The 25,027-nt window shown below is 39.4% G+C and overlaps 1 protein-coding gene across 2 annotated transcripts in view; it reads right to left on the bottom strand.

Moving 5' to 3' along the window:
* MET (MET proto-oncogene, receptor tyrosine kinase) overlaps positions 1-25,027 on the bottom strand; it is a 142,445-nt gene that overhangs the window by 41,875 nt on the left and 75,543 nt on the right. For both annotated transcript variants that reach the window (XM_066262160.1, XM_066262158.1), the window contains exons 4-9: positions 9,955-10,089; positions 9,031-9,204; positions 3,541-3,701; positions 1,885-1,987; positions 1,635-1,771; positions 614-775 (exon numbers count right to left, since the gene is read on the bottom strand). In XM_066262160.1, the coding sequence (XP_066118257.1) occupies positions 614-775; positions 1,635-1,771; positions 1,885-1,987; positions 3,541-3,701; positions 9,031-9,204; positions 9,955-10,089 (872 nt within the window). The remainder of the gene's footprint in view (positions 1-613; positions 776-1,634; positions 1,772-1,884; positions 1,988-3,540; positions 3,702-9,030; positions 9,205-9,954; positions 10,090-25,027) is intronic.

The following is a 25,027-nucleotide window of genomic DNA, read 5'->3' as shown; positions in this document are numbered from 1 at the left end:
GTCAAATGAAAAGTTCAGTAGTAATGGTTCTTTGGGAACAATTTATTTAACCTGAAAATATTTTTAAAATGCATTTGTCTTTTTATTTACCAGATATGCAAGAGAAATTTTTTTCTCTGCAGAAAAAAAAAATACAGCGAAGAATAAACTTAACTATTGTTGCTAGACTGACAGAATGAATGGAAACAAGGCAGACTGAAGTGGGTCTGAGGAGACTGATCCGAAGGGACTAATGCAGGGAAAGGCCGTGTGCAAAGCAGGCAGGAGACAAGTGCACTGAGGAAGGGGAGAAGTGAAGGGGATTCCACATTCAAGCACTGAAGTTTGTATAGAATAGATATGTACATAATATAAGTGCATAAATACTATGTTGCCACATTAAACTGTTTTACTGAAATCCATTCAAAATGTAACAGAACAGGATAAAATGTTTCTTGGCATAAACTACCACTGATAAAGTCAAGCTGCATTCAGAACAAGAATGCAGTTTTTACACCTGAATTGGAAGGCAATGCAATAGCTTCAAAGTTAAACCCGCAATTCTATTCGGCTTGACAGTCAAGTTGCCATTATATTCCTTATTTTCTTATTCTCATCAGAAAGTTTTACTTACCTAATAAAAGATTTGGTTGGATGAATTTCATAGACAATGGGGTCTTCTTGGTAACTGAATTTGTCAGTCTCTCTGTTGGCTAAGTCAATTTTCAATTTAATAGGAAACTCAGATGGAGAGGTCTGGGCAGGTGTATAACATTCAAGAATACTGTCTGACACACTGTACCAAGAAAATAACAACAACAAAAAATGAAGAAAACGAACTTAGCCAATAAAGATACACATATTTTAAAATTATATCCATAAATCAAAAGGATCTCACTTGATGCCTCCTAAGTAGGAATTCCCTGATGTGGTCTAGAAAGAAAGCTCTTTCTAATCTAGGTTGTTTACATTTGACTAGATCCCAAATTTTGTCTTGTTTGAGCAAGGCATCCTTGACTTCAAACATTTAGGATTTTAAGCAATTATCAAGGTATCCTTTTGGTATTTGAAAAAGTAAGCTAGCCCTGGCCGGTTGGCTCAGCGGTAGAGCGTCGGCCTGGCATGTGGGGGACCCGGGTTCGATTTCCGGCCAGGGCACATAGGAGAAGCGCCCATTTGCTTCTCCACACCCCCTTCCTCTCTGTCTCTCTCTTCCCCTCCCGCAGCCAAGGCTCCATTGGAGCAAAGATGGCCCGGGCGCTGGGGATGGCTCCTTGGCCTCTGCCCCAGGCGCTAGAGTGGCTCTGGTCGTGGCAGAGCGACGCCCCGTAGGGGCAGAGCATCGCCCCCTGGTGGGCAGAGCGTCGCCCCTGGTGGGCGTGCCGGGTGGATCCCGGTCGGGCGCATGCGGGAGTCTGTCTGACTGTCTCTCCCCATTTCCAGCTTCAGAAAAATACAAAAAAAAAAAAAAAGAAAAAAGAAAAAAAAGAAAGGAAAAGTAAGCTGTTCCAACTGAAGACGCAAAAATATAACTTCTTTCTAAAAGTAATCTCTTATTTTTTTTTCCACAGAAAATTTTTTTTTTATGATTTGTTAGATGTAGATATTAATTGTACATCACTGAGGCAACAACAACAAAAATAAATTTACAACACCTTTTTAAAGTACAGGTTTTCCCACCAATTGAAATGTGTCTAGAATTCCCACTGTTTAGGTACTTTCCAGTTAAAGTAAGTAAAGTGCCACCAGTCTGAGGACCGTAACTTGGAGAAATACTTGTTATGATAGGATCCTGATGAGAGACAAAAACAAAAAAGCAAAGTAACTTGTTAATTCTATAACTCTAAATAGATTAGGTAACAATTAAATATCCTGTTTCATGAGAAAAGTAATGCTTAGACGTACCACATAAGAAAATGGGCTATATTGCGCTGTTCCTCGACCACTTGAAATAATTATAGACATATTGAAATGCTCATTCACTGTAGGACCAGCTTTGCATTTTAACCTGAGAAAACAAACAAAGAAAGAAACAAACACACAAACACATGATGTTTAATTTGTTATAAATCCAAAGGAGGCATTTCTGGTCTGACTGTTTGGTATGAAGGGACATTAACTGACTACTCTGACTAGGGAGCAGTTTTGTGTTAAGTATTAAAAATAGAAGTATAATTCTATTTCCACACTATTATACTAACTTTATGTTGACTGTATTATATTATTTTTACAAACAAAATAGGAAATGTTAAAACTTATCAATGCAGATTTCATCAATTGAAAAGTTCATAATAATCTTGAGTCTAATCCTATAAAATTGTAGGCATAATGATTGGGATAGTTAACGAAGAGTATTTCAACAGCATATAAAACAATGGCTAATTATAAATAAGCCAAATCTCTTCTTCAAAGTATGTCAACAGGTATAGTTCTGTGACTACAATTGTCACTTGTTTATTTAAATTACTGAAAAAACAATTGAACTGTGATAGGTTTTCCAGAGGATTATTTTTGAATAATCTTATATCTTGAAAAATCATAAATATAATGTTTTATTAAATAACTTCTTAAAAAGGAGAATGAATTCTTTCACCTTTACAGGTTCTAATTTATAATGCAATGAGTTGCAATGAGGAAGACTTTACACGGTAAATTTCCAGAATGAATTTGTTTGGTCATCAAGCTAAACAAGTACGACTTTAATGGATGTTTCATTCTCAATAAAATGAATAGATTTAGACCTCTGTGTAATCCTGAAAGAAATCCTACTAGGTATAGAATAACCACTTGATAGACTATGTTCAACCACAAAACTTTAAGTGTCTGGTTGTCATTACTACATGCTAACTATTCTTGTTCATTTATGGGATTCGGATCTTACAGAAGGTTCATTTAGAATACAGTAGAACAAGCCCAGGTCTTGCATCAGAAAAACTGAACTTGAAGGCCTATTCAGCTCTTACTCTCTGGATTATCTCTACTAAGCTACACTCCACCTCTCTGAACTGCAGAAACTACGTCTGAAAAATAGAAATGGTACTGTTATCCCCCAGGATTGGGGAATGGCTAAGTGAGATCCACACTGCATATTACAATGCCAATGATGAGTCCAAAGAATGAGTCTCAGGCATGTGATTCAGCTGCTCTACTCTGTCGCAGAGGTTTAGAAAGTGAATTTAGAGTAGAGGGTACATATTGAGTCATTTACTGATTTTTATCAAAAAAGCCTAGAATTGAATCAGGCTTTAAAGATGGGGCAACTCCAACCAGTGCTTTCAAATCTACCCAATTTCTGAAGAGTTGTTACAAAAACAACTTAAAACTCCCAAATGCTGGATTCTTCTTTTTTCCTCCTAGGTAATGTTACCTCTCTCCCTTCTTAATCCTGGTAGCAAGTAAGATTAAAAAATACAAAACAAAGCAAATCCACAATGGATGTGACAGACAGGGATTTTTTTTTAATTTAAGAGATAAGCTTTAAGGGCAAATTTTACAAGCATTTGTTAAAAAACAAAACCCGCTTCCCAATCACACCCCAGCAAAGTATTTTAAGATCCTTACATATTTGGTGTACTCTCACTTAAGGCCAAGGTGCAGCTCTCATTTCCAAGCAGAATTCTGGTTTTCTTTAAATCAAATTTACTACTCCTCCTGAATCCAAAGTCCCAGCCGCAGATGGTCAGCGTTGTCCCTCCTTCCAGAGGGGCACTAGTTGGGAAAACCTGCAAGGACAACACAGAACTTTTTTTTCCTTCTTCTTCTTTTCCAAGTGAGAGGAGGGGACATAGAGAGACAGACTCCAGTATGTGCCCTGACTGGATCCACCCAGCAATCCCTGTCTGGGACCGATGCTCAGCCCATCTGAGGCCATGCTTGCAACTGAGCTATTCTTAGTGCTTGAAGCAGAGGCTCCATGAAATCATCCTCAGCACCCAGGGCTGATGTGTTCGAACCAGATGGTTGCTTCTCTTGTGTGCCCTGTTTGGGAATTGAACCCAGGACTTCCACATGCTGGGCCAATGCTCTACCACGGAGCCAACCGGCCAGGGCCAGGACAATATAGAACTTAAAAAGCCCAACATATGATATTTCATATGTGTGGAAAACAAAATATGTATGCTCAAATAATCTAAAATTCTTTCATTTTTCCACTACTTAAAATATTTAATTTTCTCTAAAGGTATAATGGTACAAAGTTCAGAGTGTTTGGAGCAAGCATTAAAACTATCTGAGGACCTGGCCGGTTGGCTCAGTGGTAGAGCGTCAGCCTGGCGTGCAGGAGTCCCGGGTTCGATTCCTGGCCAGGGCATGCAGGAGAAGCACCCATCTGCTTCTCCACCCCTCTCCCTCTCCTTCCTCTCTGTCTCTCTCTTCCCCTCCCACAGCCAAGGCTCCATTGGAGCAAAGTTGGCCCAGGCACTGAGGATGCTCCTCTGTGGCCTCTGCCTCAGGCGCTAGAATGGCTCTGGTTGCAACAGAGCGATGCCCCGGATGGGCAGAGCATCGCCCCCTGGTGGGCATGTTGGGTGGATCCTGGTGGGGCGCATGCAGGAGTCTGACTGCCTCCCTGTTTCCAACTTCAGAAAAATACAAAAAAAACAAAACAAAACTATCTGACATGCTGATGAGACAAGTTATTCTCAGGAGATCCAGGGATGGGATAGAGAAGGTTCAGCCTGGGTGGGAAGGAAGGGCCTTCTTGGGCAACTCAGAAATGAACTCATCTTCTAGGAAATGTCTTGGCTAGGGAGCACACTTTGGACTCAGACTTTTATGCTTATAATTCTGATTATAACTCCTTCATGTGTTTCTAGATGAAACTCTCCTCAAAATAACTTAGTGGGTCCTAGAAGCCAAGCTATGCCTTGCTGTGTGCTACACTGGTGTCGCTATGCTCTTACCACCCTGGGAAGAAAGTCTCACAGCAAAAACACCTCTTTTGCTATCCAGTGTTTTCGGTTGCATTCAGCAGCTTTCACAATATCACACACATAGATGGTTCTTAGGATATAGCTGCCATTTATTTATAAATCATCTCCTATATGCCAGGCAGCAACATATGAACAAATAAATCTATTTCTTTTACTTGTTAATTCATATTTATTAAGATTTGCGGTTTTTCTTTTTTTCTTTAAATATGGCCACTATGTGATACATAGCAGTGGGCTAGTTGATACACTCAGTCTTTAAAAATGATGTAATATTGAATACATCCAATATATTGTTTGTATTAGAAAGAGATAAAAACAGAACTGGAAGGAGCCCCAAATGTGATCTGTGTTGTAGTCCTGTTTCTAATTATCTCCCTTGGTGTTATTTTACATGTCAATCCTAGGGTTGTCTTCCCTTTGCTCAACTTTAAATAAATCATAGGTTTATTTTATGATTGCAGGTTCACACACATCTGCAGGTGTGTGAAAAGTAAAGTTTAAATGTATTAACAAAACCTTGGCAACTGTAATATAAGAGGGTTGTAGGCTCTTTAGGAAGTCTATAAGACAGCGGTTCTTAGGCTAAAACTATTAAAAGCAAAACAAATTTACAAGTTAAAAATAAGCTTCTCCTCAGCAGCTTTGTGACAATTGAAAAAGGAAATGCTTTTTTGGGGGGATATATTGTAAATTGTGCTGTAAAGTACAATGGTGGGAAAAAACAGCTCTACTAGAAGGCAATTCAGAAAGGTATTTTTTAAGGCCAGTTAGTGAAAAACCTAAAAGTAATTCTTTAACAATCTAGAAGGGCTTTTAGCAAAATTCAAATTTGCAAAGATTCCTATCCTTCCCAGGTAAATAATTGCAACTCGAGATCTTAACTTACTCTTGTTTACCAAACCTCTTTAAAGTTTTAGCTTAATGTTTTTATGATAGCTATTTTATCCATAAAATCTATTACACAGCTGTGCCTTCCATGAAAACTTACTTTGTCTATGTCTAGCCAAATGAGAACTGCTAGGAAAAACAATGTTTATTATCCCTTTAGAAATCTAGTAGGAGAGAATAAGACACCTAAACCCTCCGGGACACCCTGCAGCCTGAGGCGGCCACACAGCGGCTGTTCCCTCTCTTAATGAGGCCCCCTCGTAGAAAACAGTTGCCCAAGGACTGATCCCCATGGCTAGATCTCCCCTTTCTACGGAGAAACTGAAGTCTGTCACTCTACAAACATCAGGACTTTAAATAGAAGGCCAAAAAAGGATTGGGTGCTGATTTGAGAAAAGACACTGAGAGACGTTCAACTGTTGCAGTAGAAATGGATATTCCAAACACTCGGCGAGGCAGGCAGATTTTGAAAGACTAGCTCCACCGAGCTTTTTCCCCTGCAGGCAGGCATACGAGAGGGGGGCATCTGAGGATTTTCCTTCGCTTATGGGGTAACGCTCACTCTTCCAGGGGAAAGGAAGGAAGCCGCATTGGACTACACACCCTTGGATAGAACCAACAATGGGCTGGCAAACTCTGAGTTATCCTGAAGGGCAGAGAAACTGCAGGAAGGAAATGAGTGTCCGGCTGACGGCCGGCCATCGAGGCTGGTCTCCCACCTGTCTGCACAGGGGAGAAACAGCTACAAAAGGAGCTAGTGTCCTTCCCCAGGTGACAATGATTCAAGTGTTTATGTTTTTAAAACCCATCAAGATAATATATGAGAAAGCTAGAAACAACAAAAAGTTTTGGAAAATTAAAATTTGCAATGCATCATAGCAATGTAAAATTAACAATAAGGGAAACCAGGTGAGGAATATATAGGAAAATAACAACAAACTTTGGAAAATTAAAATTTGCCTTTTCAGTAGGAAAAAGGCACAAATATCCTGGTGTCAGTGTATTGATTGTATGACCCCTCCCCTCATAAGATGCTGCTGTTGTTTTTCAACTGAGTCTTCTGATCAATTAATAATCTGTTTTATTGTCTCACTGAGATTGAATTCAGTCTTACAGATATGACAATTTTATCCTGATAAATTCAGAATACGTTGGAAAGGGCTCTTCCTTCTAAAGCACTACTCATTGCTCTTTGAGTACAAGGTCAGACAATATGTTAGAAACAAAATGCTGGGCTTGCAGTCCTGAAATCTGTCACATGGGAAATTTCAGCCACCGAACATCATGTACCTTGAAAAGCAAGTTAGCTTACATTATCGGAAAGTGAAACCCTATACACTCGCAGGGTTTTGTGCCTATAGAGTTTAAGACAGATAAGAAAAAGATGAATAATCTGTCTTGTTTTTTTTGCAGTAAGAATGCTGAGTGTCACGCTCTATGCAGCATGAAATCTTCCTAACAGCTATGAACCGAAAGGGATTTGTGCACCCGGCTGCGCCCCTTTCCAGCAGAACACTCGGCCCAGGCCTCACGGCCTCCTGCGTGACACAACAGCACCAGCCAGAGCGCTGGAGTCGGGAAGGTGAGAGCGGAGGAAGATTCAACATTAGGACAGATTTTCTGGTTCTAGAAAATTCTAAAATATTTACCTTGTTTTTAACCATTGTAATACGGGTTTCATGATGAATACAAATAAGCAAATTGGTCAAAAGTAAAAGTTTCATTTGTATAGAGGTTCTCAGCCTGTTTATTTAAAACAGCAGCTTTCTATTGTTGAAATGAAACTGTTGTGATTTCACTGCATGTGTGTGTGTGTGTACATGTGCGTGCACGCGCGCGCACACACACACACACACACATCACTCCTCATATCTCTTTCATGGAATAGCTGAGCTCAGCTTTCTAGTGTCTCAAATTGCCACGGCTGTGTGTTTAAAAATGTATAAAATTGCATGCGTTTTAAAAAGGATATTAAAGAACAACAAAAGAGGGTATATAAACATTACAGTATCGATGGTAAATTTGTTTTCTTACTATCTTCTAGTTTATTCTCTGGCTGATCAAGCTGATTCTTGATAATTGTGTCACACCCAACAGAAAAGAATTTGCTTTAAAACCTAGTCACCAGTACAAATCTTCTCCCAAACCATAACTAAATGGAAACAGCCATGCATTTGGGGGCGGTTCCTACTCTGACTCGTTCGCTTTGTTTACAGGGGCCTGATCCAGGCAGCCAAGACCTTTAACTTGAATCTTTCACAAGGACCATTTACTAAAGTCCAACTGCTCTACATGCAGGAAGACAAAATACACGTTTGGTCCTCACACTGGGAAGTATTTTCAAGCAAAATGTGTTTGGATCAAGACATTTAAAAGAAATTCTAGGGAGATTTTCAAAGTGCCAAATATATACTTAAGTAAGTAAGGCCACAGAGAGAGAGAGACAGTGGCTATAGGGACATGGGTTGATGCCCACTGCTCGAAGCTGAGTTTTCTAGTAGCAGGAGACACTGCTGTCTGGTTTGAGCCCGTATCTCCCCAGTGTCTAGCAGAGTGCTTAGTTTTGGAATAAATTAAAGAATGGCATGGCTCCCACGGTATAGATTTTAGTACAGTCATCAGTGGCACCTCCAGGAACTTGTGGAGAAGGTGCATAGCCATCTGTGGGTGCTGACAGTCTACCTGCCTTGGCAAGTAACATCTAATGTCATCTGTATGAGACAAGGCCACCACCTCTGGAGTCAGACAGGAAGAAACCTGTCCTGTAGCCCCAGCGTGGCTGTGATCTCCAGCTTGCATGATTCGGTGCAGGCTCTGAGTTATGCCCTGAGCAGATCTGTGTGTGGTAGAAGCTCACAGCAGTCAGCTAAGATAAGTAGGTGATGAGGACCCAGAGAATGGGGGAGTTGGGAGGGAACAGGTTCCAGTGGGAGGAGATGGGGAGCTCATTAGCACAGCACTGAGGGACAGCAATTGCCCAAGGAGAAAAATCTACTCAGTGAGTGTGAAGCAAGCACTCAGGGGTAGGACCACAGGGACAAGCCAAAGTTGTGCTCTGAAGAAAAAACCTGGCGGGAGATGGTGTTTTGGCTGATTTCTCATAGCTAAATGAGTAAACCGCATTTTGGATATTTTTTTTCATCAACGGGATTTGTGTTCACCTAAAAACATATGGCTAGCTGCCAGAGTCCTACCTCATAGACTGTGGGATTGCTAGCTGCCAGAGTCCTACCTCATAGACTGTGGGGTTGCAGAGCTCTTGAGTCCACGTTGCGCTGGGGCATTCCTCCAATCGCACACACCTGTCGTGGCACCAGCCACACTGCACAAAGGGAGGGGCAGACAGGCACTGGCTGCAGGACTGGAAGTGTTCACAGCCCAAGCCGTTCAGCGGGATCTTGGTGATCTGTCAAGAAAAGTGATGGCAAAAAGTTTCCAGAAAGTTTGTTTATTTGTAAAATGAAAACTAAACACACCAAAGAGACACATAAATATAATTTTAAAGAGTCTACTAGAGATAACACCTATGTGTGGAAATTGTATGATGATGATTAGGTGATTAAAGTAAGAAAAGAAATCAAATTCCTTTCTTACAGGCACGTACGTGATAGACATTACCAACACTGTCCAGTGAACAAAAGCACAGTCCTGCAATGTTAGAGGCTCTATTTAGTAGAGATATTTTGCTCTGTTTGAGGTAATTTTAAAATAACAAGAGAGCATAATTTAAGCAGCTGGAAAACATACTTGAGCCCCCGGGAAATTCTAAGTGAGTTTACATATCATTCTGGCATCAAGATGCACCTCTGCTATTGGCTGGCTCAGATTCCAATATGTATTTTAGAATCAATCTGCCTGGCCTGCACTAGAGTTCTTTCTTCAGGAGTGTAATTCTAATTCAGTATGTTTGTTTTCCTCATTGAGAAATATAGGAGAAAAGGAAAAGTACACACTATGACTAGGACCTCCCTAAGGTCCTATCTTCCCTGAATAAAAATTTAACTTGATTTCCTAACATCTCTGAAATACTCAAGAAAGAACCCGATAGGGGAGAGGTGAATCCAAGACAAGGCAAGAAGAAGGGCCACGTGACACCTCTTGTACACCCCCTCAGGAGGAACTGTAGCATGGCACCACTCGTGGGCACCAGACTTACCTTCTTCCCAGTGATGACCAGTGTGTAGCCATTCTGGTTTAATGGGTGCTCCACAATCACTTCTGGAGACACGGGGTGGGAATCCAGGCGAAAATTCACATGTGGGGTTGACAATCCCGATCGAGAAACTACAACCTGAGAAACAGAACAGAAAACACCTGGGTTCCAACCAGCTCCATTTAAATATAAGTGGAAAATGTGGACAATAATGGTAATAAAATATGAGGACAGCTCATGGGTGTTTAAATGAAAGGGCCAATGGTTACTCTCACTGTAAATCAATATGACATATTCTAATCTTCTGCCTTGAAGGCAATTCATCTGAACCCCCAAGACAGACTTTTCCTATGACCTTTTGTTCCACTTATTTATGCATTCATTAGTTGATTTTTGTATGTGCCCTGACAAGGATGGACCCCACAGCCTACCAGGCATCCCCAAATTATGGCCCGCGGGCTGCATGAGGCCCCCTGAGGCCATTTATCTGGCCCCCCGCCGCACTTCCGGAAGGGGCACCTCTTTCATTGGTGGTCAGTGAGAGGAGCACTGTATGTGGCGGCCCTCCAACGGTCTGAGGGACAGTGAACTGGCCCTCTGTGTAAAAAGTTTGGGGACCCCTGGATCGGGACAGTGCACTATCTGGCCAGGATGCCTATAGTCTTTTAGTGGTTTCAGGGGAAGGAGATCTCCCAGTCAATGAGCCAGAACATGCAGAGAAATCCTCATGATGTATGGGAACTGCAGGAGCCAAAACTCTCCAGAACAGAAGACCTCACTTATGCTACAGGGATTCTGAATTACTTGTTAATCTATCCTTCCGACTCTCCCCAGCAGGCAGCTTCCCCTGACATAATGGAAAGCATACCGGATGGGGGTTCTGGAGGCCCGGGTCCAGCTCCAGCTTTGCTACTCGGAAACCGTGTGTACAGCTCTTTTGAAGTCAAAATAGGCTCTCAGCTACTTTAAAATGATGTGCTATCATTTTTATAAACCACTGTTCCATCATATGTTATTACTTACATGATAAATAAGGTTCTGCTTCTCAGCTGGTTTTATCATAAGGTCTGATGATTTTAACAATACCTTGGGAACGAGGTTCTGTAACTGGCGTCATTCCTGCTTTTGGGTATTTCAAATTTGGGATGCTTTGCTTTTCAGCTATGTAATTTCTACCTGCCCTGTTGCTATAACCCAGTCACAAGCAGGATGACTACCTGAGGTGAACACTCAGGTTTTAGGAGAGTTGAGAGGTATTTAGAGAGACTTTCATTCGTATATGAGGCTGAGCACATCTCTGAACTTGAAACTGACTGAAATTTCCTGACATCCCAAATGCCCTTTTAGATTGCATTGGAAATCCATTTATTTGCCATGGGACTGAAATCACAGAACAAGTATTGGACATTTGTGAGAGTAGGACTAGTTAAATGACCACTCCTGTTACTGACAAAATGACAAGACTTCAATTCTTGTCCTCTTAAGGGAAAGAATTCAGTCAAGAGACAAAGAGCAGCAAGCAAAGCAAGGGCTTTTTGGACATGCAGGGTCACACCCAGAAGGGACTGTGCGGGTCACTCACTTGTGAGAATAAGTTATTCTGATCAGTTACAGAGTTTAGGTATTTATGGGCTTTTACTTCCTGGAGTTTTGCGACCATGAGTCTGGATGTGGGAAGACCTGTTCTGGCTTGAAGATTCATCTAGACCCTGCAGACGTGTAGGAATGCACAGGGCTAATTTATCCCTGCCCCCTTTTGCGTATCCAGCTCAAGTCTAACTAGATTCCTGACCTTTCTACCTCAGCTTTCTAATCTTTAAAATGGGAATGAAAATTATAGGAGTAAATAACTGCTTAGTACCTAACAAACACATACAACAATTGGTTCTGGGGAACCAGTAATAATTTTTTTTTTCTTAAACAATGAAAGAGTCAAGTAGCTGGAAACAATTTGGGAAGACTCCCAAAGCACCCAATTTGCTCCTAGAGAGTGGACAGTTGATAGAGAAACTAACCACGCACTCATAGAGCCATAAAAGCTAAACTTCATGACATTTTTCCCCCTAACAATTGTTCTGCCCCAAACACTCAACACTTTCAAAACATCCCCATTAAGCAGGGTGGCAATATTTGTGCAGAAGTTAAATGATGGATCAAAGGTCATCTGGTCAGGATGGGAAAGGATGGAAACTATTGTTATTCCGAAATTTAGAGCCAAATAGGTACTTGAGACTTTTGCAGTCAAAGTAAAAAGTTCAATTACTGCATGCCTCTCTCTGGGTGCTGGTTACAAGCAGAATATCTGGACATCAAACTTGGAAAGCCTCTATCCCAAAATATCTAGAGTTCAGTTATCCAATTTTCCACTCTGAACTCACCACTTCTTGTTTTTTTTTTGCCATCTACCCTAGTTTTTCATATTTTCTTGATCATTCCCAATTACTTCAAAACTGAAAAGATTAAAGATGAACAAAAAGCTCCTTCTTTCACACACAAGTCAGAAAAACAAACAAACCCCACCAGCCTCTTTCAATACCCTGACTCTGTTTTCTGCCTCTTTCTGGGCTCTCCACTCTGACTGATGAGTATTTGTGCAGAAGAACCTTCCTATGAATGTCTGAATTCTGCCTCTGTCTCTCTTGTATCTTCCTCTCTATTCAGACCTACTAAATAGCCACCACCTGCCAGAATATGCTCTTCTATCTTCTTGTTTTTTAAATATTATTTCCTGTATCTATAATAAGCAATCTCTTCTCAATTACTCATCATCATCTTTGACTTTCTCAAACATCTGAAGCCCATCCAAATACTCATTTCTCAGAAAGAATTAACCATTCTCTCTCTCCCTAAAGGAGGTCTCTGCACCTCTGGAGTGTGGATAGATGGATTCAGTTAGGACCTTTTGTCTGGAAAGCACCATTTATGTGGCTCTCACACAATAGCTAACGGCCAGGCCTTACATTGGGTATTTTGTTTACTCCTCACAAAAATCCAACAAAGTATGTACTATTATTTTTCATAAAGAAAATACGACAGAGGATTTTAGCTGGAAAGCATGAGTCAAGTGTCCAAGGAGCTTTATCTCATGCTTGAATCCTATGCTTGACCTCTTCTTAAACACTTAACTGCTATACTTTTGGACCACCAGAGTAAATACCAATAAAGAGCTTCAACCCTGAGCTCCTAAAAACCACTCGAGAGTCAAAGCATTAAAACAAATTTCACCATGTATTTGCCTTACCAAATACTTCTTGTTTCAGTAATACTGGCTGCACAAGTTAAGAGTGCCTAAGGAGAAAGGCTACGTATCTAAAAAGCCTCTGATGGCACATGGGAAAGTCCACCAGCACGGCTGGCAAGCTCTACCTTCGGACACCAGCTAGGATGAGTGTGGCTTGATAGAGAAAATGGCATGGACCTGAGAAGACAGGAAGGCTGTGTGGAAAAGGGAGATGACTGTTTGGAATTTTGAGCAGAGGTCACATCACAGATGCAAATACCTTTTTAGTTGATCATTAGCCCTTTCTCTGCAGGGATATCTAAGGTGCCAAGAATGCCTCTCTATCACTGATTCCTTACTTGAACTCATTGCCTGGATTCTAAGTAACTGAACAAGCACATTACCTCTCAAAATACCCCTGAAGCAATGTTTGCAACCATAGGAGTTCCTTTTGGTTGTCCCTAGAGATATTTCTAGGGACAGAATTAAATCTAGCATCTAAATTTAATTCTTATGATAAATGACCTGGTAATCTTAGGACAGTTAGTAAGAAACCAAAGACAGGCAATTATCTTTTGAGTTTCTAGTGTTGACAACTAATATTTAGTATTCAGATCACAGTCTTTTGCTTTTATGCTCTTGAAAATATAAGACTAATACATTTGGGGTGGAAAACTAGGAAGGAGTCTGAATTTACTTAATTGTTGTGTCTGTGATCTCAGATTATATGGGACAGGACATAGGGAAGAAGTAAATATACAAGGAAATAAATCCTTTGTGACAGATCCCCAAAACTTGTAAGCCTGAACAAAGTAATTTTATGCGATATACCTACACTTGTATAAAGGCTAGCTAGATCCTCTCATCCTACCTATACACTCTTGTTTTTAATTAAACTGTTTTAGACTTTAATTTTCTTTAAGAATGATGAATAAAATTTAATAAAAGATAGTGCTAAGTGGCTTTCTGTTTACTCCCCCTTTTTTTTTTTTTATGAAGTGGGCAATTGATTGTTTTTAGTACATTCACAGATTTGCGCAACCATCACCAAAACCAGTTGTGGAACATTCTCATTACATCAGCCGATACCTCTTAGCCATCAGCCCATCTCCTCATCTTTATTCTCTGACAATCACTAATCTACTTATGTCTCTGTAGATTTTCCTGTTCTGGATATTTCATAAAGATGGTCTTTTGTGTCTGACTTCTTTCACTTGGTAAAGTTTACAGGGTTCATCTATGTTGAAGCATGTATTTATATTAGTACTGCATTTCTTTTCATTGCCAAATAATATTCCATCATGTAGATATACCATATTTTATTTATCCATTCATCAGTTGATTGATATTTAGGTTGTCTCCACTCTTTGGCTATTGTGACTAATGCTCATATGAACATTCATTTACAAAATTGTGTATAATTATATATTTTCATTTCTCTTGGGTATATATCTAGGAGTGGAATTTTCAGGTCTTAAGGTAACTCTATTTTTAAGCTTTTGAGGACCTGCCAGACCAATTTCCATTTGGGCTGCATAATTCTACATTCCCACCAGCAATAAATGAAGGTACCAATGTCTCGACATCCTCCCTGATATTTGTTATTTTCCATTTTCTTAATTATAGACATCCTAGTAGGGGTGAAGTGATACTTCATTGTGGTTTTTGGTTATTACTTCTCTGACAAATGTCTTATTAAAGTAAGAAGTAAGTAAAAGGTAAGTTGATTTCTGAAGGTTCTACATACTTCTGTCCATTCTTGTTCCCTGAGATAGAGGACTTGACTGGGCATCACCTATTCAGTCTCCATGCGTTCAGAAGAGCATTCCCTCGTGGACAGACTGGACTTCTGTAACACAGCCTCTGGAGAGGCTGGAGTGAGGGAAGGATGAAAGAACAAACACAGACTCTCACTGGGACAGTCAGTCATGGTGGGAGATGCAGTATACTCCTCGAGTGCTACTGTTTTTTGGAAGACTGAAGTCAATTTTCCTTTTATCAGGGAAAAGGCAGTTCTAGGCAAATAGAACTGCATGGGGTCTTTGATATTTTCTAGACTGGTTTTAATTTAAAAGAAAGTGTTTATTAAGAAATAAAAAGAGCCCTGGCCGGTTGGCTCAGCGGTAGAGCGTCGGCCTAGCGTGCGGAGGACCCGGGTTCGATTCCCGGCCAGGGCACACAGGAGAAGCGCCCATTTGCTTCTCCACCCCTCCGCCGCGCTTTCCTCTCTGTCTCTCTCTTCCCCTCCCGCAGCCAAGGCTCCATTGGAGCAAAGATGGCCCGGGCGCTGGGGATGGCTCTGTGGCCTCTACCTCAGGCGCTAGAGTGGCTCTGGTCGCAACATGGCGACGCCCAGGATGGGCAGAGCATCGCCCCCTGGTGGGCAGAGCGTCGCCCCTGGTGGGCGTGCTGGGTGGATCCCGGTCGGGCGCATGCGGGAGTCTGTCTGACTGTCTCTCCCCGTTTCCAGCTTCAGAAAAATGAAAAAAAAAAAAAAAAAAAAAAAAAAATAAAAAGAACTTTATTTTAAAGAAAAAACAGTGCAAATTATCGAAGTTTGAGACCCAGTGAGAAAAAAATGTGAGTTAAGAGGAAAAAGAAATTAGTGAAAGTGATGACACCACTAAGAAACAGACCGGGGTTATAGTTGGGTGTGACCATAGGGACCCAGGAGGACGTCTGCCTTCCCAGTTCCCAGGAAAGTCTGGCTCATTGTGGGTCTCAAGGGCCTACCTACTGCCTAAATATATGACTAAGAAGCACATTGAAACTTAAAAAAATCTTTATTGAATTTATTGGGGTGAAACTGATGAATAAAATTTATAGGTTTCAGGTGTACAATTCCATAATACAGCATCTGTGTGTTGTATTGTGTGTTCATTACCCCAAGTCAAGTGCCCTTCCATCACCATTTATTTCCTCTTTACCAACTCTTCTACCCCTGCCCCCAATATCCTTTCCCTCTGGTAATCACCATACCATTGTCTGAGTCTGTGAGGCCTTCTTGTTTTGTTTTGGCTTAATCTCTTCACCTTTTCACCCAGCCCTACAACCCTCCTCCCCTCTGACAGCTGTCAGCCCGCTCTCTATCTAGGAGTCTGTCTCTATTTTGCTCGTTAGTTTATTTGTTCATTAGATTCCACATAAGAGTGAAATCATGTGGTATTTGTCTTTCCTGTTAGTATAATGTTCTCCAGGCCCATGCATACTGTTGCAAAGGGTAGGATTTCATTCTTTTTTCTTTCTTTCTTTTTTTTTCCTGAAGCTGGAAACGGGGACAGTCAGACTCCCGCATGCGCCCGACCGGGATCCACCCGGCACGCCCACCAGGGGCGAGGCTCTGCCCACCAGGGGGCGATGCTCTGCCCCTCCGGGGTGTCACTCTGCCGAAACCAGAGCCACTCTAGCGCCTGGGGCAGAGGCCAAGGAGCCATCCCCAGTGCCCGGGCCATCTTTGCTCCAATGGAGCCTTGGCTGTGGGAGGGGAAGAGAGAGACAGAGAGGAAGGAGGGGTGGGGAGTAGAGAAGCAAATGGGCGCTTCTCCTGTGTGCCCTGGCCGGGAATCAAACCAGGGTCCCCCGCACGCCAGGCCGACACTCTACCGCTGAGCCAACCGGCCAGGGCTTCATTCTTTTTTTTATGGCCAAGCAATATTTCACTGTGTAAATGTACCACAGCCTTTTATCCACTCGTCCACTGATGGGGCCCTTGAGCTGTTTCCAAATCTTGGCTATTGGAAATAATGCTGCAACGAACATAGAGGTGTATATATTTTGAATTCCTATTACAGGTTTCTTTGGATAAATTCCCAGAAGTGGAACCACTGGGTCATAAATTCCATTTTTAATTTTTTGAGGTAACTCCATACTTCTTTCTACAGTGGCTGCATTAGTCTGCATTCCCACCAACAGTTCATGAGGGTTCCCTTTTCTCTACACCCTCACCAGCACTTGTTTGTTGATTTATTGATGAGCGCCAATCTGACAGGTGTGAGGTGATATCTCATTGTGGTTTTAATTTGCATTTCTCTGATGATTAGTGACAGTAAACATCTTTTCATATCCTATTGTCCATCTGTATGTCCTTTTTGGAGAAGTGCCTCTTCCGGTCCTTTGCCAATTTCTTAATTGGATTCTTTGATTTTTTTGGTGTTGAGTTTTATAAGTTCATTATATTGGATACTAACCCATTATCAGATGTATCATTGGTGAAATGTTCTACCATTCAGTGGGCTGTCTTTTCATTTTGTTAATGGATTCCTTTGTTGTCTAGAACCTTTTTAGTTTGATGAAGTTCCATTTGTTTACTTTTGCTTTTGTTTTCCTTGTCTGAGGAGATCTATCATAAAAAATGTTGATATGACAAATGTCCAAGATTTTATTGCCTATGTTTTTTTCTTCTAGAGTTTTTATGGTTTTGAGTCTAACATTTAGTATTTAATTCATTTTGAGTGTATTCTGTGTCTGGTGTAAAAAAGTCATCTAGTTTCTTTTTTTGCTCATATGTGTCTAATTTTCCAATTCCACTTATTGAATTGTGTTGAATCTGTAGACTAGTTGGGGTAGTAGACATTTTAGTGATGTTAATTCTTCCTATCCATGAACACAGTATATGCTTCCACTTGTTTGTATCTTCTTCTACTTTTTTCTTCAGTGTCTTTTATACTTTTCTGAGTATAGTTCTTTTACATCCTTAGCTAAATTTATTCCTAAGTATTTCATTTATTTAAAACAATTGTGAATGGGATTTTTTTTTTAAGTTTCCCTTTCTGATAGTTCATTATTGGTTTATAAAAATACAACTGATTTCTGGTATTTATTTTGTATTTTCCTACTTTACTGAATTTATTGGTCAGTTCTAGTAGTTTTTTGGCAGAATCTTTAGGGTTCTATCTATACAATATCATGCCATTTGCAAATAATGATGGTTTTACTTCTTTTCCAATTTGGATGTCTTTTTTTTTGAGAGAGAGAGAGAGAAAGAGAGATAGGAAGGGAGAGCAATGAGAAGCATCAATTTGTAATTGTGGCATTTTTTACTTGTTCATTGATTGTTTCTCATATGTGCCTTGACGGGGCAAGGGGGAGTCTTCAAGCCAGTGACCTTTGGGCTCAGGCTAGGGATCAAGGGATTATGTTGATGATTCCATACTTAAGCCGGCAACCCTGTGCTCAAGCCTGTGAATCAGTGTTTTAAACCTGGGATATCAGTGTCCCAAGTTGATGGTCTATCCATAGCACCAACACTGATCAGGACAATTTGGATCTCTTTTATTTTCCTTCTTTTCTTATTGCTGTGGCCAGGATTTCCAGTATTATGTTGAATAAGAGTGAACATGAACATCCCTATCTTGTTCCTGATCTTAAGGAAAATGCTTGTAGTTTTTGCCTATTGAGAATGATGTGGCTATGGGTTTGTCATATAGTGCTTGTATTATGTTGAAATATGTTTCTTCTATTCCCACTTTGTTGAGAGTTTTTATCATAAATGGGTGCTGTATTTTATCAAATGCCTTTTCTGCATGTATTGATATGATCATATGATTTTTACTCTTCATTTTGTTTATGTGATAAATCACATTTATTAATTTGTGGGTATTGTATTAACTTTGCATCCTTGAAATAAATTGTGTATAATAATTTTAAAGTATTGCTGGATCCAGTTTGCTAATATATTGTTGAGCACTTAAGCATTTATGTTCCTCAGAAATATTGGATGATAATTTTCTTTCTTTGTAGTGTCTTTATCTGGTTTTAGAATTAAGATAATGCTGGTCTTATAAAATGAGCTTGGAAGTCTTCCCTCCTCTTGAATTTTTTGAAATAGTTTGAGGATAGGTGTTAGTTCTTCTTTGAATGTTTGGTAAAATTTACCTGTGAAGCCATCCAGTCCAGCCTTTTGTTTTTGTGAGTGTTTTGATTACTGCTTCAGTTTCACTAGTTGTAATATGTCTGTCCACATTCTCTGATTCTTTCTGATTCAGTTTTGGAAGAGTGCATGTTTCTAGATATTTATCCATTTCATCCAGATTGTCCATTTGTTGGCATATGGTTGATCATACTAACAATACTTTGCTTTCTGTGGTGTCTGCTGTTACTTCTCCTCTTTCATTTCTATTTTATTTATTTGGGTCCACTCTCTTTTTTTTTTTTAAAAAACATTTTTTCCCATTAATTGAGAAAGAGAGAGTGGAAGGGAGTGGGTAAGGGAGAGAGAAATAGAGAGAGAAGCATCAATTCACTGTTCCATCTAATGTGCACTCGATGATCACTTCTTGTATGTGCCCTGACTGGGGACTGATCCCACGACCTTGGAGTGCCAGGACAATGCTCCATCCACTGAGCCACCCAGCCGGGGTCTCTTTTTTCTTGTTGAGCTTGGTTAAAGGTTTTTCAGTTTTGTTTATCTGTTTAAAGAAATAGCTCTTATTTCATTGATATTTTGTATTGCTTTTTAAAAACTCTATGTTGTTTATTTCTTCTTTGATCTTTATTATTTCCTTTCTTTTACTCTGGGATTTCTTGTTTTTCTTCTAGTTCCTTTAAGTAAAGTTAGACTTTTTGGAGATTTTTCTTGTTTCTTGAAGTAGGCATGTTAATGGCCATGAATTTCCCTCTTAGAACTGCTTTTGCTGTGTCCCATAAATTTTGGACTGTTGTGTTCTCATTTTTATTTCTTTCAAGGTTTGATTTCTTTCTTGATCATGTTAACCCACTATTCACTGTTTAGTAACATGTTATTTAGCCTCCAAGTCTTTTTTTTTAATTATTTATTTATTTATTCATTTAAGAGAGAGAGAGAGAGAGGAGCAGCAGGAAGCATCAACTCCCATATGTGCCTTGACCAGGCAAGCCCAGGGTTTTGAACCAGCAACCTCAGCATTCCAGGTCGAGGCTTTATCCACTGTGCCACCACAGGTCAGGCTAGCCTCCAAGTCTTTGTGTGTTTTTCAGCATTTTTCTTGTGATTGATTTCACGTTTCATACCATTATGGCCAGAGAATATGCTTGATATGATTTCAGTCTTCTTAAATTTATTGACAGTTGTTTTGTGTCCTAACATATGGTATATCTTAGAAAACGTTCCATGTGCACTTGAAAAGAATGTATATTCTGCTGCTTTGGGGTGAAATGCTCTCAAGATATCATAAATTCATCTGATCTAGTGTGTCATTTAAGGCTGCTGTTTCCTTGTTGATTTCCTGTTTGGGAAATCTATCATTGAAGTCAATGGAGTATTAAAATCTCCTCTGTGACTGTATTGATGTCAATCTCTTCTTTTATATCCATCAAGATTTGTTTTATGTATTTAGGTGCTCCTATGTTGGGTACATAAATGTTTACAAGAGTTATACCCTTTTGTTGGATTGATTCCGTTATCATTATGTAGTGTCCTTCTTTGTCTCTTACTACACTCTTTGTTTTTAAAGTCTATTTTGTCATATACAAGTATTTCTACCCCAGATTTTTTTCCCCTTTCAATTTGTATGAAATATCATCTTCTATTCCCCTTCACTTTGTCTATCTTTCATTCAGACATCGGTCTCCTGTAGACAGCATATAAATAGGTCTTGTTTACTTATCTATTCAGCTACCCAATGTATTTTGATTGGAGCATTTAAACAATTTACATTTAAAGTGGTTTTTAATTGGTATGTATTTATTGCCATCTATTCTTTTAACTATGCTTCTTCTTCTTCTTCTTCTTCTTCTTCTTCTTCTTCTTCTTCTTCTTCTTCTGTTCCTTTAACATTTCTTGTAATACTGTTTTGGTGATAATAAACTTCTATAGTTTTTCCTTGTCTGAGAAGCTCTTTATTTCTCCTTCAATTTTAACTGATAGCCTTGCTGGGTATAGTCATGGTTGAAGTTCATTGCTTTTCATCACTTTGAATATTTCACACCAATTCCTTCTGGTCTGAAATGTTTTTTGTTGAAAAATCAGCTGATAGTTTTTTGTGAGCTCCCTTGTAGGCAACTGTCTTTCTCTTCCTGCTTTTAAGAGTCTCTCTTTGGACCTGGAAACTATTATGTTAAGTGAAATAAGCCAGGCTGAGAAAGAAAAAAATATCATACGACCTCACTCATTTGAGGAATCCAATGAACAATGTGAACTGAGGAACAGAATTGAGACAGAGGAGAGATCAAACGGACCAGAGGAAAAGAGGACAGAAGGAAGGAGGATGATAGGATGGGATAATCCTGAAGGTAAGGAGGGAGGGCGCTGTGGGGAGAGGGGTAAGGGAGATGTTGAGGGGAATATGGGGGAGGGGGGATGCATTTGTGGCGACACTAGAATTTATGTAAATACATACAATAAATTAAAATCAATAAAAAGAAACAAACAAAAAACTGCTATACTAGAGGGCTCCATTAGCATTGCATCTATTTTACTGACAAAAAGACAAAAGGAAGGGTGGGTGGATAAGGTTAATGTCATTTTGAGTCAGTGGGACTCCGTTAATATATAGCTATCTGTGATTGTTCTGGGGATTAGCTACAGGCTGCTGCTATTTTTAGCTGTGTTTTTGTTCTAGTAGTTGAAAGTATTTTATCTTTTTACAAGTTACTAACACTAGCACTTACATGGATGATTTAGTAATTTATATATAACATTTTGATTTTGGAACTAGGAGTTCAGAACAATCGATATCTCAAAAAAAAAATGACCCAAGTCTACAGATTAATTCTTCATATTCTGTATTGTTTTATGAGAAATATAAATTCCTCTCAGATTAAAAATAAAATTCTCTCTTTATTTTTAACCTGTCCCATTTTAATTATGATGTGTCTTGGTGTGGACCTTTTTGGGTTCATTTTGTTTGGGACTTCCTGCACTTCCTGGACTTGTGTGTCTTTTTTTTACACTTCAACTTTGATGAAGGGATAGGGTTTTAAAATATTTCAGATATTTAATAATTTTCATGAGTTTCATCTGCATTTTCAAGGCATGGCTTCTCATGCCTCTTACTTCTGGCCTGCTGTAATGGACAGAATATTTGTATCCCTCCAAAGTTCAAATGTTGAAATACTAACCCTAATATGATGATATGTGGAGGTAAGGATTATGGCATAAGGATGGACCCTCATGAATAAGATTAGTGCTCTTATAAAGGAACCTCAGAGAGCTCTCTTGTCTTAGGCAAGAATATAGCTATCTATGAACCAGGAAATTGGTCTTCAGCAGATACCAGATATACTGGTACCTTGATCTTGTACTTCCAAGACTCCATGACTGTGAAAAGTAAATGTTTGCTATAAAGCCACCCAGTCTACAGTAATTGGTTATGGCAGCCTGGTCTAACTAAGATACATGCTTTAGGTTTACTATTTTATTTAGTATATGAGAGAAATTGGTATTGTTTAGAAAAACATTAGTTATGAAGAATAGAGTTATTTGTTTCAATAGAAAGAAATGAAAATTGCAAAGAAGTAGAAATAGCTAATTGGTACTGACAGCTCAAAAATTAAAAGTGTAAGACAAAGTACCAGGTGGCAAAACTTGAATTAAGTGAAACTTTATTCTGTTTTTTCCTCACATTTTTTAAACATGGGCTCAAGTGTTCTTATACCAACTTGACACTGTAAAGAGAAGGTGTATATAAAAAGCAAAACAATTTTACTTACTATTAGAATATTGATGTGTGCACCTTTCAACTTTTTGAAGTGAGTCAATGTGAGTCAAAATGAGTCAATACCTGACTAAGCCCTTTGTAAAAAAAATGTGTAAAAAAACAAATAAGCTAGTAAATTTGAAACAACTTTTAAATATTTTCAAGTCAATATTCCAAATACAGTCATTGTAAGAATTAGCCAATCTATACATAAGTATACTGTTTCTGCATTTTAAAAGTGATAAAATGTTCTCAATTCTTCCAAAAAAGCACCCCAAAAAGAAGTCCCAGTTATTCCAGGCTACCCAAGACAAACAAAATTTAGCATTTTCCCATGGTTTCAAATATTTATGGTGTTTTAAAAAGATAAATGTACTTTAAGAGTATGTATTAATTCATTTTAGACTATACATCAACTGGGCTTAATTTTTAGTTATGGACAGAACTCTGAAATTATTATTCATAATAGGTTCTCTTTTTCACAAAAGAAATTTCAGAACTCATGAGTATATTTTCTTCTAAAGAAATATAACAAAGCTACCAGTCTTTAGGGATGTAACTAAATCGATAATGTATACATTAAAAAAAGACATTTGATATTTGTAGCTGAACATTTTATAAAGGAGACGGGTAAGTCAGCAATCCCTAAAAAGAAATGTTCAAGTGCAAGTTCATCTAGCTGTGTCTCTTGCCAGATGCTTACAGAATTGATGAATTGATGATCTGTGTCTACATACTCTAAAATAGCAGTAATCCCAAATGTAATATATACCACAGGCTTCCAACACAAAGCACTGACATGCCATGATGGTGGCACAGGAACGGAAGGAATTTAAAGACAGGAGGTCAATAGCTGAATTGATTCTTCCTACTGGAAATGAGAAATTATTCTCAAGTTCACTGGTTACTAACATAATACTTTAAATAACCATCACAAGCTAAGGACGTCTTTTTAAATGATCCCTACATCTAATAATGATCCCTACATCTAAGTTTCCTGCTTACGACCCAACTAGTCCAATTAAAAGACACAAGAGAAAAGTAGTGATGAGTGGTAATAGCATTAAAGAATTTGGGAGAGGACAAAGGAGAATGGACAAGAGCAAGGTAAAAGTTAAAGGGCCCAAGGACAGCTGTGACTGTGCCCAGGCAGTGGCCACTATACACAGAAAAGGTAGCTGCTCTGTGAGTGTTGGTGGAACTGAACTTGAAACAATTCTTGAAAGTGACTTGGTACCCCCCACCCATCCTTAGCTACTCACTCTTCCTGGCCTGACAGTCATGCACAAATATTTTAATAGCAATGCCTTGCATCTAGAGATTAAAGGCCTTATACAAGTGCTGTAAAAAAAAAAATCAAGCAAGCATTGTTTTTGGATGTAGATTAGACGAGGAGTTCAGAAGGGGAGATGTGGGCAATCCCTGTGATTAGTCCTGTGATCTTCATGAGTCTCCCTCTCCCCTCTCCCTCATAGCCCTGCACACTGCACTCCTGTTCCCGAGCTTCGTTCTTTACTAAATCCCTCCCCCCTCCAAATTTTGTACGCGGGCACGGCTTGTTGTCCATTTATACTATCCTGAATATTGCTTATCATGCTATTTTACTTCATAGCATCCCAAGAGAGTGCTCATATAAATAAAAACTGTTTTTGAAATCTATATCTAGAGTGACATGGTCTTGCAGATAGACTGAAATATGTGTACACATCAGTATATTTAGACATAGCTGCACCTGTATGAGATAAGTTACACGTTTAAATGTTAGAAACATGTCAAAAATGTCTTCTCTGCCATACATGCAATATTGTTAGCTAAACAATATAATTCTTTCTAATCAAATAACCACTGTGAAATACCTGATTCACTTTGCACCCGACAGCTGGGGCTGTAGCTGTATTCCCAGCCAGGGCTGAACGTAAGCACAATAGGAAAGGCAGAAACAGCTGCAAACTCTTAGAAGAAAACATTTGTAAAGCAACTTTAGGCTTCAGGGTAGGAAGGAAGTAAAATCATTTTTCTGTTCCTTTTTATGCATGGCAGCTGTTTTTGGGAAAAAAAAAATTACGTCCACTCTATTTTGTAACAGAGATTTCATAGCCTTATTCAAACATGAGTTGTAAAAATTTAGGCCTGGCCACAGATTTAGCAAGTTAGTGCAGTCAAAACATTTACTACACTTGATAGGTAGTTCCTGTTCAGCTAGATCAGTGGTTCTCAAAGTGTGCGCCAGGGCGCACTGGTG

This window comes from Saccopteryx bilineata, chromosome 2 (assembly GCF_036850765.1).
Source record: "Saccopteryx bilineata isolate mSacBil1 chromosome 2, mSacBil1_pri_phased_curated, whole genome shotgun sequence".
Lineage (NCBI taxonomy): Eukaryota > Metazoa > Chordata > Mammalia > Chiroptera > Emballonuridae > Saccopteryx > Saccopteryx bilineata.
Note: the sequence above shows the minus strand (reverse complement) of the source record. Positions and strands in the feature narration are given on the sequence as shown.